Source organism: Mesoplodon densirostris, chromosome X (genome assembly GCF_025265405.1).
Source record: "Mesoplodon densirostris isolate mMesDen1 chromosome X, mMesDen1 primary haplotype, whole genome shotgun sequence".
In the NCBI taxonomy this organism is placed as follows: domain Eukaryota; kingdom Metazoa; phylum Chordata; class Mammalia; order Artiodactyla; family Ziphiidae; genus Mesoplodon; species Mesoplodon densirostris.
Window position 1 is genome coordinate 100,598,787 of NC_082681.1, and position 16,398 is coordinate 100,615,184.

At 37.2% G+C, this 16,398-nt stretch overlaps 1 protein-coding gene across 8 annotated transcripts in view; it reads left to right on the top strand.

Moving 5' to 3' along the window:
* Positions 1-16,398, top strand: part of CASK (calcium/calmodulin dependent serine protein kinase) — a 400,881-nt gene that overhangs the window by 155,552 nt on the left and 228,931 nt on the right. For all 8 annotated transcript variants that reach the window (XM_060086299.1, XM_060086301.1, XM_060086303.1 and 5 more), the window contains exon 3: positions 6,446-6,551. In XM_060086299.1, the coding sequence (XP_059942282.1) occupies positions 6,446-6,551 (106 nt within the window). The remainder of the gene's footprint in view (positions 1-6,445; positions 6,552-16,398) is intronic.

Below are 16,398 nucleotides of genomic sequence, written 5' to 3' on the forward strand. Positions count from 1 at the left end.
TTAATAAGCTAAATGAATTATAGTACTTCAGTATTGATTAAGAATGACCTGGAGTTGTTTTAAATGTAAGTCCCTAGGAAATAAATGACACTTTAGATAATTATTTACCAAACTCATCCTAATGAAGAGTGAGAAGGAAGACAAATAGTTCTTACAGCAGTTGGCTTTATTATAATTTCCTGCTGATAGTTGTTGATAATACATCAAATATAGTGTTGAATTTAGTTTAAATTTGGTATTCAACTGGGCAGGCTGCTTTAATAAATTTATTACACTTATGAGAACTGTAAATTCTTTGGGAAATATATTACCAAAACCCCAGTAATTTGTAAATGCTTAATGTAGTCAAGATTGATTTTTAACTAATTTATTTGCCTATTTAAGAACAATTTACATCAGTCAAACATCCTCAATTAATGGTATGCTCCTTATTTTCTTTATCCACCTGAGAGATGAGATTTTAGGCCATAAGATTGTATTAAATTGGCAAGAATTCAAAGAAATTAGAAGCTGCTTGGATTTCTGTTTGTATGTGAAAAAAGATAATAAAATGTGCTAGTAAAATGTGTAAAAGATCAAGGAAATAATGACTTTCCCATTAACCCAGGTTGGTGTGGTGCCCTGTCTGGGCCTCTGGTCATCCACTAGTTGAGAAGGTCAACTTTCTTGATTTATAGGAAGGTGGCCTCATTAAAGCCAACCTGTTATTGCCAAAGGCAGCTGGTATCTTTAGTCTTCAAATTGGTTATTAGTTAAAGGTTGAGCTCAGCAGCAGAATTTGACTTGGCTGCTCTAATCCTTCCAAGGTTCTGCTTGGTTCCCTTTCTTAAAATATCACATGGTCATTAATTTCAGCACACCAAGGAAAAAATGTTGAATCAATAATGACTTTCATTTAGCTATTTTGTTATTAATATTGATTCAGATGAACACATTAATACTTGTCCTAATTATTTTATGACTAGATTGGAACATTCTTTATGTGCATTTGGAGCCTGGGTCAGCTCTTAGTGCATTTTAACTGTTGAGTTTCTAACAGAAACTGGAAATTCTTTGGAAACAAATTAGAATACTTATATATTTATTAGTAAAAAAATCAATGTCTAATTTCTGATTATCACTGGTGACAGTGCAGCTGAAATATGCTGGTTCTTTAGCAGTCTTGATAGCTTGTCACCCAAGTCAGTGTTACCACATTAACACTCTTATATGATTGGATCTTAAGGGCACATATAAAAACTACATAGCCCCAGGACCCATTGTGGTATCATGTAGAGAGCACTGGAATTCAGTTATTAGCTCTGCTTCCTCTACTTACTACTTGTGTGATCTCAACTGCTTATGTATCTCACTGAACCCGGGGCCTCAGTTTCTTCCTTTGTAAAGTGAAACTAGATATACCTACAGGGTTATTATAATTATTAAATGAGGACTTACAGAGGAACACTTAAAATCCCAGATATTATGCTGCATAGTCTAAGGTCATTCAATAAATTTTGAAGGGTCCAAAGGGCTGCTATACAGTGGATGTTGACTACCCTTTTTGTGTTTGGTAGATTAAGCAAGATAAAACAATTAAAAACTACCAAACAAGTAAAGGATTTAGATTAACAATAGGGAAGAAATTCCAGATTTAGTTATTAAGTGATGGATTTGGGTTATTAAAAGCTGTAGAGTTTACTTCTTTGGAAGTGCTTTTTAAAAACACTTCTGTTTGGACATAGACTTACAGACATAGAAAGCAAACTTATGGTTACCAGAGCGGGTAACAGGGGGTACAGGGGGGAAGAGATAAATTAGGAGTTTGCGATTAACATGTACACACTACTATATATAAAATAGATAAATAACAAGGACCTACTGTTTAGCACAGGGAACTATATTCAGTATCTTCTAATAACCTATAATGGAAAAGAATCTGAAAGAGAATATATATATGTATATATTTATAACTGAATCACTTTGCTGTACACCTGAGACTAACACAACACTGTAAATTAACTATACTTCACTTTTTAAAAAAATGGTTTAAAAAAATCTGTTTAGATTCTTTTTGGAATGACTGAACGACTTTACAGATACTTGTGTAAGAAACGCAGAAGAACTCACAATTAAGAGGATAATAATTAAAGCAAGTCAATTTATCCAGAGCTGCACCATTCTAATTTGGTAGCCAGTAGCCACATGTGGCTATTGAGCACTTGAAATACAACTGCTCCCAACTGAGATGTGCTATAAGTATAAAACACACTGGATCTCAAAGACTTAGTACAAAAAGAGACTGTAACATATTTCATTAATACTTTTTAATGTGACTATATGTCGAAATAATAATACTTTGGATATATTGGATTGCATAAAATATGTTAAAATAAATTTCACCTGTTTTACTTTTTAATGTGGCTACTGAAAAAATTTTAATTGTATATGTGGTTTGCATTATATTTCTGTTGGGTGATGCTGAACTAAATCCTTATTGAATGATTCTGTGAAAGCTGACTCTTAAATTTGACCTTTAAATCTCAGATATTAAGGATGAGATTGTTGCTCCAATGCTAAGAATGTCAGAAAGCATTCCTTTCCTCAGTCACATTTGTAAATACCCAACTTATTTTTTTTTTTCTTTTGCTGTACGCGGGCCTCTCACTGCTGTGGCCTCTCCCGTTGCGGAGCACAGGCTCCGGACGTGCAGGCCCATTGGCCATGGTTCAGGGCTCCGGACGTGCAGGCCCATTGGCCATGGTTCAGGGCCCAGCCGCTCCGCAGCATGTGGGATCCTCCCAGACCAGGGCACGAACCCGTGTCCCCCTCATCGGCAGGCGGACTCTCAACCACCGTGCCATCAGGGAAGCCCCCAACTTATTTTTGACCCCATGGTCAAATTAGCTTGCTACAGAGTCGTGGCACTCTGAAAGTGGCTTCTGACTTTTAAAAGATAGCATGAAAAATTCTCCTATTCCAAGAACAACTAATAGTAAAATGAATAATAAATACTTTTCAGGAAAATTCTTTTTAAAACAGACCGTCTGAAACAGCTTTCCTAACTCTCCCTCATTTGAGGGGCAGACTGAAAGGTAGACCCTGGAGGACATAGTTGTTCTACTGTTGTCGGACAGCTCGAACTTCTTAGGAAACTGGTAGGAGTAGTAGTTCTCATGCCATATAGTGGGGCTGATTCAATTGAAGTGTGTTTCTCCAATTTTGATCAGAAGATCAAATATTACTTTCCATATTACTAGTGCCCCTTTTAAAAGAAAATAAATTGATGAAATATAGGCACATAGTTAAATATAGGGGCACTAAACATAGAAGTAGATTATTTTTTAAATCTTTAAAGATTTCCCTGCAAAATTACAAAATGAAAAAATACAAGGAAGAGTGGAGGAGTTACCAGTCACTATAGATAAAGTAGAACTTCAAAACAGCCATGGTAACTGTGGGTCGGGTGACTCAAAGGAATGTTCTGAGCTAGTATCTATAAGCAGCCAGATAATCACAATTTCAAATCATGTTATTATATTATCATCTACTTTCGAATTCCTTCCTAGTCTGCTTCATGAGCTGATTTGTAGGAAAATACTATTTTTAGTTTGCTGTATCAGCAAGGAGTTAATAACAGTTAATACATACATCTTTAATTCACATTCACATCTAAAAGAAACATTTTGAGCTTAACATTCTTGGAATCCATAGTTTGAATGCATATATGGTGCATTAATGTTTTATAAACTGTGATTTTCTATTTGGGCTATTTAATACACCCATATAATTGATACTTGAATTATGGAAAATGGTGCCACAGCTATCCTAGATGTAGGCCATCTTTTGCATCATTGCCCTTATAAGTTCAAATACATTTTTATGTTGTTAGTTTTGTGCTATTCAATCAGTGTTCGGATTTTAGTCCCTGAAATGTCAGACCTGGTGATATTTAAATTGTTTTAATCTTTGAAGGTAGGGTCCCCAGCAATCCTTCCTTCATTTTGAGGGTGGGTAAAGTGATAAGAGACTAGACCAGGAGCATGTTCAGCTATATACCAAGCAGACATGTGCGTGTCAAAGAGAGGGGTATTTAGAGCGTCCGTTTCTACTTATGATTTTTCAGTATAACAAATGTGGCACATGACAAATGGTGAATATGGGGGTTGAAACACACTGTAGTTACATAAAAGGGGCAAAATTTAAAATAAACTGAAAACAGGAGAAAAGACCAGTTTTCGTTGTGGCAAACACTAAATCTCTCTTTACTTGACTCCAGTGTCAGAGCACTGAATTAAAATCAGACATTTAGCAGAATAGGAAGAAATGGAAAGAGAGAAACTAAGGTGAAAACAGAAGATATGAAAAGGGTGACTTCCAGTAAAACAAGAAGCTGGAGATAAACATTAAAATGAGTACTAAAACTCCTAAGCTTTTCATAGAATCAGAAGGCAGAACAATCTTAAAGAGAGAGAAAAAACTGTGCAGGCATCTGATTTATGTCGTCTGGCTTTTCAGCCTGGTCCTCCAGCGCACTTGTCAAAACCCTTCCCCATAGTTATGACTTCTGAGCGCAAAAGCCACACCTCTTCACACCTCTCATCCGCTGGAGGTGGAGACCATGTTTCATTTGTCTCTCATTTCTTCCTTCACAATGAACACCGAAGCACCTTAACCCCCTCAGCCCCACAGTGCTGCACTCCACACAGTCCTTTCACATCCATTCTCTCATTTGAATCTTGTTGCTGCCCTCTTAAGTTGTAGACTGTGTAGGTCCTGCATGACCTATCACATCACCCATTTCATTTGCCATAAGGAAGGCATTTTGTAGAGGTTAGCAGTCAGCTGGCAAGTAGTAGTGACAGGGGCTGGACTGACACCAAGTTTTCCAACTCCAGATCCTGTGGGATTTTCATCACTGCCACTTACAAACACACAGTGTTCTCTTTAAAACAACTGCAAAAACAGACAAACAAATCAAACCTTCTTTGACCCTGCTATTCCTTTCTTATTACCAGGATCATGTCTAAACACACCATGGCATCATGGAAGGACTGACTTTGGAGTTAGACAGGCCAGGGCTCAAAACCTACCCCTTGTAATAGCTGTGTGATCTTGAACAAGTTTCAAAGTCTCAGTTTCCTCATCTGTAAAATACCTACCTCACAGGCTTGTTGGGACATTAAATGACAATGACCAAATTAAGTACTTAGACCAGTGAGAGATACGATAAATCTAAATTTATTATATAATTGTTGTCTGCATCCTGACTTTGAACCTGACCTCTCCACGGAATTTGATCTTAGAACATTTATGGTCTTTTCTGGTTGAATCTTACAGCCTTTTCTCAGCCTTCTCCAACTACTTATGCCTTAATTCCCCTTATTTCCTTGAGTTTCTTAATAATGTATTATTGATTCTTCCTTTTCTGGTGGCTTCTCTTTGTCATATTTACTGACTTCTTTTCCTCACCTATACCTTGTGTAAATTTTCTAAGGTTCCTTCTGCAGCCATTGCTCTTGTTGACAAGACTAAGTTGAATTAGCAAATCAGAGAGGAGATAATGTTATCTCTTCTGCTTTGTGCAATATATCCTTAACCTTCGTTCTTTACCTGTCTCCCTTCTACTTCCAAATATAAAAAGTGTCACATTGGATTTTATTCATTGGCAAGCAGGTAAAACTCCAGCAGTGTTAACACAGGAAGGCTTTAATTATCTCATTCCATGTAGACATGGCAAGTGATACCTATGCCTAAACTATTTTTGTGTGATGGCGATGATGATGATGATGATAATGATGATTAGCGTGACAATGAGGATATTAACACTTTTATTTTCCAAATAGTATTGTGTAACTTACACAGTAGTGTTACCTACATTATCTGAATTTGTTCTTGAAAATAACACTGTGGGTAGTGCCCTGAATTATCCAACACATTTTATAGATGATGTAAAAAAAATTCTGACTTTGACGTTGGGAGTAGTGCCTTTTCTGTTTAACCATACTATCTTTTTGCCCCCTATTCCATGTAACTTCCCTGATGTGTGTCTATAAATGCTAGATTTTAGGCTAAAGAATAAACATCATATTCTTAGGCAATTTAGGGAAAACTAAGAAAAAGAAGTAAAATTCAAGACAGCAAATTGAGTTACTTATTAGCTGATCAAGAGAGAGTTATAAATTTTGAAACCTGTTTACAAGAGTTTGAGGAAAGTGTGCTATTTACATTTCTTATTAATAAGAGCTGACTCTAATGTATATAGATTTAAGCTGGCAAGAAATATGAGCAAGTTATATTGTCAAAGATTTTAAAGGACAAAAAGTTAAGCTTAGCTTGAATGGGGGATTTCATCTCTATAGTTAGAGAAGTCTTCATGTTACCATAGATCACATCCATTCATTCATCATTCACTCTGATTGTCTTTTGATCCTACCTAACAAAATGTTATGTGTTTGTTTTGCAGATCTAAAGCGGGAAGCCAGTATCTGTCATATGCTGAAACATCCCCACATTGTAGAGTTATTGGAGACATATAGCTCAGATGGAATGCTTTACATGGTTTTTGAATTGTGAGTGTACATTCTCTTTTCCGAAGGGGCTAAAGTGGGTTTTTTTGTTTGTTTTAGGGTTAAAGTTTTAAGCAATGTTGATCTTAGATAATGCTGACGCTTTTCTCTTAAAATTTAAAAATACTTGTGAACTCATCTGTTTAGAAAGACCTAAAGTAATAAGAATAAAAGCAATATCTCATCTTAAGGTTCACAATGGCTAAGGAAGCAAAAGTTGGGCATATTCAGTTACCCTCACAGTTTTAGCCTACTTCAGAGAAGAGGAAATAGAGTTCAGAGGAATAGGAGGTCCCAAAATATAAAATTCTGACTACAGGAGTCTTAGTGAAAAGGATTGGGATGGGAGTAGAGGCCTCCATGTAGCCAGCCTCTCTAGCAACTAAAAACAAGTAATAACAGACTTCCTCTTTTGATATAATCACCATATTGGCATAGGAAGGAAATTCTGTAGACAACCATGTGTCTTGATTTTAGTAAGCCACTCGACATGTTTCTCACAAAATTTTTGTCAATAAGATGGAGGAATGTGAGCTAAGGATAGTATAATTGGGTAGTTTCATAGCTGGTTGGATGATTGTGTCCAAAGAGATTGTATAAAACCTTATGGGATGGCATACTATTCTGTTCAAAATTGTAATCAGTGACTTTGATTAGGGTCTCTCACAAGGTGGTAATCAAGGCGTTGGCCAGGGCTGAAGTCATTTTAAGGCTCTGCTCGGGATGGATCTGCTTCCAAGCTCACTCACATGGTTGTTGGAAGCACACTATCAGACTGAGGGCCTTAGTTCCTCATGTGCTGATGGCCCAAGACCTCCCTAGGTTCCTTGTCACTGGGCTTCTCTGTAGAGCAGCTCCATGGCAGCTGGCTTCATCAGGGCCAGGAAGCAAGAGCACAAGAGTAGGAACAAGACAGACGTCAATCTTGTCACCTAATCTCTGAAATCACACACCATCACTTCTGCCATATTCTATTAGTTAGAAATAAGTCACTAGATCCAGTCCACACACAAGGGGAAGGGATTACACAAGGATGTGAAGACCTGGAGGTGGTGATCACTGGGAGCCTTGTTAGAAGCTGCCCCCTACAGAGGGCTAGCTTAATACATTGAATATCTAGACCAAATTTTAAAATATTTTACAAGTTTGTAGCAAAGGAGCTGAAACAAAGAAGGTGAAATTTAAGACCAGTTAATGTAAACTCATTCATTCACATATATAAGTGCAAGATCACTATGAACTTAATTGTAACTGCTTATGTGAAAAAGATGTAAACAATTTAGTTAGTTGTTGCAACAGCTTTAAAAGCCTTGAATGGAACCTTCAGATACCTTAATTAGAAGTGTATAGTATTCAGAACCAAGCCATAGGCCCAGTGTGTTGTGTATTGCTCATTCTCCCTGGAGTGTTCCTAGTAAGCAGGACACTGGCATGCTTCCAGAAAGGGGTAGCCAGAGTGGGAAAGAGCCTAGAAATTCTGTCATAGAGTCACAGCCTTCAAAATCTTTGTCAGCAATCCTGCTAAAAGATGTTTGAAAACTGTGTACCTCCACACATATCTTTCAGTTGATATATACAAACTTTTATTGTAAGGATGTCATTTTTAGTGTTTTGTATATTTTTAAAAATATTTTTTCTTCAAAAATCTCGAGCTGTACCTTTATCTCATTCAATTTATGGAAAATGTCTGCTATGTGACCTAAATTGCAAAGCTAGTCATCATTGTCAAACTAGTCAGCCAAATCAGACTTGCTTTCTGTCAGAAAAAAATGTGACTTCATTTTTCAAATAAAATTAAAGTGTTAATAGACATCACTGTGACAATCATCTTACTATTGATTTCTAATTCTAAACTAGATAAGGTTTTGCCATGAATATATTGTCTGCATGAAGTAAGGTGGCTCTTCCCTTCCTTTACAAAGCTGTTTTGCTCTCACATATGGCTCGCTCCCTCAGTAGCTTTGCATTCCCCCATTGTCTTTTTGAAATTAGGCAGGCTTCTCAGGATGGGTGAGCGGTTTGTCTTTTGAGATGGGTTCCTTCGAGTGGAGATACAGAAGAGAACTCAGCAGACCACAGACTTGTTTTCAGACAGACCAAATTATGGCAAATGTAGATATGGCTTAAATGCCTTAAAAATATCCTAATACATGTATCCCCTGGAAGGGCTTTGAGTACTCCCAGAGATACCCAAGTCCCACTTTGAAGACCACTTGGCATGGAAGAGCTATTGAAAAGATGGGGAGACTTTAGTTACCCAAGAATCTATTGATTTTCTTTTACCTCTATAAGAGTCCCCAGATCAGAAGCCCATGGCAGGTCATAATGGATGTCTTTAGTTCTTTGAAATATCGTCAAGTGTAAGAGGATTATGTATTTATTCAGTGTAGGGTGAGGAGCTGTAACTAGAATCAACAGGTGGCAGGTATGAATGAAGTGGCTGTCCACGAATGTAGCGGCTGTCTCACAGAGTCTGCCGTTCCTCACTAGAAATGCTCAAGCTAAAGGTGGATCCATCCAAAGGTCCTGAAGAAAAGGTTTTAATTTTGGACTAGAGAGAGCCTCTAACGTCCCTTCCAATTTTAAGATACTATAATTATTTTAATTTTATTCTTTATTCAAGAAATCTGTTTCTGTCCTTTTTTTTTTTTTTTTGCGGTACGCGGGCCTCTCACTGTTGTGGCCTCTCTCGTTGTGGAGCACAGGCTCCGGACTTGCAGGCTCAGCGGCCATGGCTCACGGGCCCAGCCGCTCCACGGCATGTGGGATCTTCCCGGACCGGGGCACGAACCCGCGTCCCCTGCATCCGCAGGTGGACTCTCAACCACTGCGCCACCAGGGAAGCCCTGTCCATATTTTTATTCACTGAGAAAACTAAAAACCAGCCATATACTATGAAGTAATGAGCACAGAAAGCCAAATTTAAAAATTTACCTAAATTTCACATTTGCTGTCTGTTTCAAAGGGGTCTAAGTGACAGTATAGTAGAGAGAAGATGATCCTTGGTGTCATAAGACTTGGGTTAGTATCCCACCTCTGTCACTTTTACTAATTATGTGACTTTGGCCATAATCTCTTTTTTTTTTTTTTTTTTTTTTTTTGCGGTATGCGGGCCTCTCACTGTTGTGGCCTCCCCCGTTGCGGAGCACAGGCTCCGGACGCGCAGGCTCCGGACGCGCAGGCTCAGCGGCCACGGCTCACGGGCCCAGCCGCTCCGCGGCATATGGGATCCTCCCAGACCGGGGCACGAACCCGTATCCCCTGCATCGGCAGGCCGATTCTCAACCACTTGCGCCACCAGGGAAGCCCGGCCATAATCTCTTAACTTTAAAATCTTCATAAGATTATGAAAACTAGATGAGAGAACTGTGTGAATTCACCTTATAAGGTGGTGACTTGCTCTACAGTGGTAAGGTATTGTTTCCAGTGGATTTAAAAGCTTAGTTTTAGTTTCTCAATGTTGAATTATATGGGATTTTTTATACAGCTAATTTTGTATGATTCAGTTGTGATTGGAATAATTCATTGATGGCTATATATTGAGAATAAGATGTCATTAAAGTTGCATATTTACCAGCCCCCTAATCTCACTGTTAACCCAAATCACTAGAACATGGCTTCCTAGTTTTTAACCTTTTATTTTGGAAATTTTCAAATAAAAGAAAATAGTATAATGAACTTCAGTGTACCTATCACTGAGCTTCAATAGTTATCAATACTTTGCCATTCTTGTTCTATCTATCCTTTACTGTTGTCTTTTTTTTTTCTTGGCAATTTCTAAAGCAGTATCATTTCACCTATAAATACTCCTGTTTGTATTTATAAGGACTGTGTGTGTGTGTATAAAATACTATTATCATATCTAGCAAAATCAACAATAACTCCTTAGTATCATAGTGTCATAGTCAGTTAATGTTGCTTTCCCTGATTGAACATGAATTTTTAAAGGACCTATTTCTCAATTTAAAATTGTTATATTAGCTCTAGGAATCTGGAAGTAGATTATAAATTTATAAATTTATAAAGATTATAAATTCACAGTTAAAATAGTTATTTCTCAAAAGGGCTAGAAACAATATAGAAATATAAAATTGTTCTTTTGTATCATCCTTTTTTGTAAATTTACCTTGACAGTTGTCCTTGCCCTGTTTTTTGCGTTCCCTTTGATTTCCTCAGTTTAAACAAATGAACAAACCCAAACCATACATTACTTTAAGATTTAAAGTCCTGTAGATCAAAGAGCAAAGCAGTAAGTTTGTGCATGTCTCCACCTACTGGCTAGGTAAGAGATTGCTTACATAGCTGCAGTGTAGACAAGGCTACACCAGAATTTTTCTGGCAATAGATCTAATGACCCCTGGTATTCAGGGTCTCATTGCTCAGGTTATGGGTTATCTGGATCCTTTCCACAGTTTTCTAACATGACACCAATACAGAGTAGACAGGAAATGGAAAGCAAATGAGATAAGATCAGTTGACTTTGCTGTTTGTTGGCTGCTTGGAAATAGCTCTGATAATTTTGATGGAGAAAAGGCTAGACCAAACAATATATTTGGGTTATCAGTGAGTTTCTTATTATGGTATCCATATCTTTCTTTGCCACAGACTATCTATAACCAACTCTCCCTTTTCTTCCCTAAACTGAAGTCATGAAATTATATGGCTCAATCTTGTTGCTTATCATGTTAGCAAATCCTTAGAACTAGTCGATATAAATGATTTATAAGTTTAAAGCATACTCAAATACAGAGACAGAACCAAAATTTTAGCACTGGAAAAGATTAGAGCAGTAGATTTTAAAATTTAGCATTGGAAAATCCTGAGTAGAGCTCGTTAAACCAGCATGTACCCAGGCCCCACCCCCTAGATATTCAGTTTCAACAAATGTGGGTCCAGAAGTGAGAGGTCAAGAGATGATTGACCTTTAAAGTAGGGGTAATACTATTTCGAGACTATGTTGTCATTTTTCCCAACACACTCAGTAGTTTGTTACAAATCTGCATGTGTTTATACTATATCTATTGCTTTGGGATTATACTTAAATTAGGACTTGTCTGTAGCGGTTTGCTGTTATTTTTAAAAATAAACATTTAAAACGTAGGTTCAATTTTAAAGACAGGGCTGTGTCATGTCACACACACACACACACACACACACACACACACACACTGCACCCCACCAAAAATTAAATGTTTATTTGTCATGTCACACACACACACACACACACACACACACACACACTCTGCACCCCACCAAAAATTAAATGTTTATTTCTAAGTCACACATCAAAGCTTATGTTTAGTAATGTCTGATACTTGAGTTAAGCTGAAAATCCTAAATTGGCTGGCCAAGAAATTTTAATTACCTTATTATAGAATGATTACATATACCACAGGGAGACTATACAGTAATTAAATATGGTCTTAAAACATTTCTGACATGAAAACAATAGTTTGTATCTTTTAAAATAATATTAACGGTTTGTATTTTTGAAGCTCACAAAGGAGATAGACTGAAAACTCTTTATTTAAATTTTATTATTATTATTTTTTTTGCGGTACGCGGGCCTCTCACTGTTGTGGCCTCTCCCGTTGTGGAGCACAGGCTCCGGACTTGCAGGCTCAGCGGCCATGGCTCACGGGCCCAGCCGCTCCGTGGCATGTGGGATCTTCCCAGACCGGGGCACGAACCCGTGTCCCCTGCATCGGCAGGTGGACTCTCAACCACTGCGCCACCAGGGGAGCCCCTCAAATTTTATTTTAAAAATTTTATTTTTAGTCTGGTGTTTATGCTCAGGGAAGGGAATGTTTGTGGAATTCATTTATACTGATAGAGTAGAACTGATTACTATTTACCAGCAAATTTGCCACTTAAGAGAAAATATATTTGTTTCATATCAAGCAAGAAAAATCTGGACTATAGCATTTTAATTTATATGAACATTTGTACATATTTTTATAACTTATTTTATCTATTTTGATTTTTTGTTTTTATGGGTAATGATAGAAATTGCTATTCATTCATTCAGCACATTTATTGAATGCCTACTTAAGTGCTGGGTAATAGGAAATGGTTGGGAAATACTGTTTGGTCCTAGTAAACATTAGAAACTTGATATGGTAATTCACTAAGCTAAGATACAAGAAAGGACCTAGCTGAGTGACTGTGTAGGCCTTTGATAAATGCTAGTTGAAAGAAAACAACTTCTGTGTCATTAACTTTTTAAAATTAAACATTTCTCTTGACTTAGGTTTACCACTATACTAAATGTTCAGTTGCATTTTAGTTTTAAGAACTATGTGTCAGGGATACCCAAGACCATTCCTAGGTCTGATGATTCATTACGAGGACTCACAGGACTCAGCATATAGGCATATTCACAGCTATGATTTATTAATAGCTAAAGGGTATAAAGCAAAATCAGCAAAAGGAGAAGGTGCATGAATTGAAGTCCAGGGGCAACGAGGCACAAGCTTCCAAGGGTCTTCTGCCAGCAAACATTTGTGACAACACATGTGAGATATTGTGTATCAGGGAAGCTCATTAGAGACTCAGCACGCAGGGTTTTTGTTGGGGGCTTGTCATGTAAGCACCCTCTGCCTGGTGCATACCAAATTCCAGACTCCCAGAAAGAAAGCGGGTGTTCAGGATAAATCATATTGTTTGCACAAGCAGTTTAGACACAGTGAGCCACTCTTTTCAGTTAGGAGGGGAGGAACCCCTCCAAGTTCCCAGATGCCAATCAAAAGCCAACCTTGTAGGCGGGCCTTGCAAGCCTTTTGAGAGATAATAGTTAGGCCTGGTTAAATAGTTAAATAGTTAACTCTTTTCTGCACAAACTAAAGTAGAGGTCAACAGGAGAAGGGTTTGAGTTAATAAACTCCTGGATCTGCGAACAAAATATACTTACCTATAAAGATAATTGCAGAGTTTGGGGTTTTAAAAAAACTTTTAGGGGCTTCCCTGGTGGCGCAGTGGTTGAGAGTCCGCCTGCTGATGCAGGGGACACGGGTTCGTGCCCCGGTCTGGGAAGATCCCACATGCCGTGGAGCGGCTGGGCCCGTGAGCCATGGCCGCTGAGCCTGCGCGTCCGGAGCCTGTGCTCCGCAACGGGAGAGGCCACGGCAGTGAGAAGCCCGCGTACCGCAAAAAAAAAAAAAAAAAAAAACTTCTAACTGTAATTACTGTATCATTTTGATATCTATTGGGGAAAAAATGTAGGTGTCCCAATTTTTGTATAAAACAAATCCTAGGTTGAGACGTTACAGTGTAGAATAGATTTTAAGCTTTGAATACTTTAGGAAACAAACTGCATTCTGAGTCCTACTATCTTAGAAATGTATTTGAAGTTGTCAGTCTCGTAATTTTTTTGTATATGAAAGCTCCTCTTCAACCACTAAAATAATTTTGAATAAATTTATGTATATATAAAATAGGAAGAAAAGTCAGTTAACTTTCTGTTATTTAAAAGAAGTAGTTCATTTAAAATGAAAATTATAAGTTGTTTTTAGTGTAATATACATTCTTTGTACAAATTTAGAAATTATGGAAAATTATAATGACAAAAATAATACCATTTGCAAAAGGTAATCACAGCGAGCATTTCAGAACATTTCCTTCTATGTATACTCATGATCACAGTTGCACTAAATTGAGATCATTTTATATATGCAATTTTGTATCCTGATTCGTTTAACTTAATAATTTTAAGCATTTTATTATACCATTAAATACTTTTTAGATACAACATTTTAATGGCTGCATTAAGATGTCTGAACTATATGCATGTGCCATATTTAATATTTTCCCTAAAGTTGGACATTTACCCTGTTTTCTGTTTTCTGTATTATAAATAATGTTATGATTAATAATATTCTTGTACATAGTTACTTGTGCTCACCCCCTGATTGCCTATTTTCTCAAGATAAGTTTTTAGGAGTAGAATTACTGGATATTAGAATTAGTGTATGAATGCATACAAACACCTACATCACCCATAGATTTAACCTTTTTTAATAGAATATATTACATTTAGAAAAATGCATACACAGAACTATACAAACATAAAGAATTATTGTAAACAGCCACGTACAACCCAGGTCAAGAAATTTAAAAACTGCCAGCACCTCAACAGCCCTCGAATTCCCCTTTCTGATCATAACCCCCTGCCTCTCTCAGAATTAACTTTAATCTGGACTTCACTTCCATGTTTTTATATCTGTACCATCTAAATAGGTATCCCTGAATAGTGTAATTCAGTGTTTTCTATCTTTTTAATCTTTACTTACATGGAATCATAGAGTATACACATTTTTTGGCCTGTGAGAATATCCAGGTTAGTTTGATCTCCTTCACTTTATTGCTATATAGTGTTAGTGAGCAAACATTCACAAGTTATTTATTCATGTAAATGTTAATATGTATTTGGGTTGTTTCCAGATTTGGCCATTTGAACAATACTGTTGTAAACAATCTTGTACCTGTATCCTGGTGCACCTAAGTAAACGTTCATATAGGGTGTAGACCTAGGAGTGGAATTAATAGGTTTCAGAGTATGTACAGCTTCAGTTTTCCTAGATAGTACCAAGCTATTTTCTAAAGTAGATGTATAAACTGACCCTTTACCAATGGTATATGCCTCTCTAAGGTGATCCAAGTCCTAGTTTTCCTGTCACTGCCCCTGTTTAAAATACTGTTGTTTGTCCTTATTCACAGTGCCTTCCTTTTATTCTCATGATTAATTACTACCTATGTTACACACCCTTGCTAATACTTGGCATTGTTGGAATTTTTGCCAGTTGGTGTGTAGTAGAATCTCCTTGTAGTTTTTCCCCGATTATTTTTCCCTAATTGCCATTTAGTGACCTATCTCTTCATTCTTGTAATGGTATATTTTGATTAACAGAAGTTTGTGATTTTAATATAGTCTAATTTATCATTTTTTAATTTTATGGCCAGTGTTTTTGTATTTTGTTTAAGAAATATTTACTCCCCTGAGATTATGAAGATATTCTCCTATGTTTTATCATCCATCTGGAATTGATTTGGGGTATACTGTGAGGTAGCAGTCTAGTTTCATTTCTTTCCATATGGATATTCAATAGTCTCAGCACAATTACTGAAAACACTGCTCTGCAGTACCACTTTTGCCGCAAATCAGGCATCTGTATAGGTGTGATTGTTCTGGGCTCTATTCTGGTCCCTTGGCCTATTTGCCCGGCATTGTGCTGTTGTCTTATTTACTATGACTTTACAGTAAGCCCTGGTAACTGGTAGAGCAGGGTCTTCCACTTTGTTCTTCTTCAGACATGTCTTGAGAGCTGTACTTGTTTTTGCATTTTCCATATACATTTTAGAATCAAGTTGTCAATTTACACACACACACACACACACACACACACACACACACTTAAAAAACTGTTGGGATTTTGCCTTGAATTATTATATCAAATGTTAATAGCAACTTGAGAATAATTGACAGACTTATTGAGTCTTCCACTTTAGGAACATGGTATCTGTCTTCCCATTTATTTAGGTCTTTGATGTCTTTCAATAAAGTTTTATACTTTTCTCCATAGAAGTTGTGTACATTTTTTGTTAGATTCTTAGGTATTTGCTTTTAAAAGTAGATCAGTCTGGGGCTTCCCTGGCCATCCAGTGATTAAGACTCCACGCTCCCAATGCAGGGGGCACAGGTTTGATCCCTGGTCGGGAAACTTAAGATCCCGTATGCTGCATGGCACAGCCAAAAAAAAAAAACGGTAGATCAGTCTCTCTCTTTCTCTCTTTCCCTCCTTCTTTGTATTGACATATACTCCTATTCATCAAGCTTCATCAGTTCCAATAATTT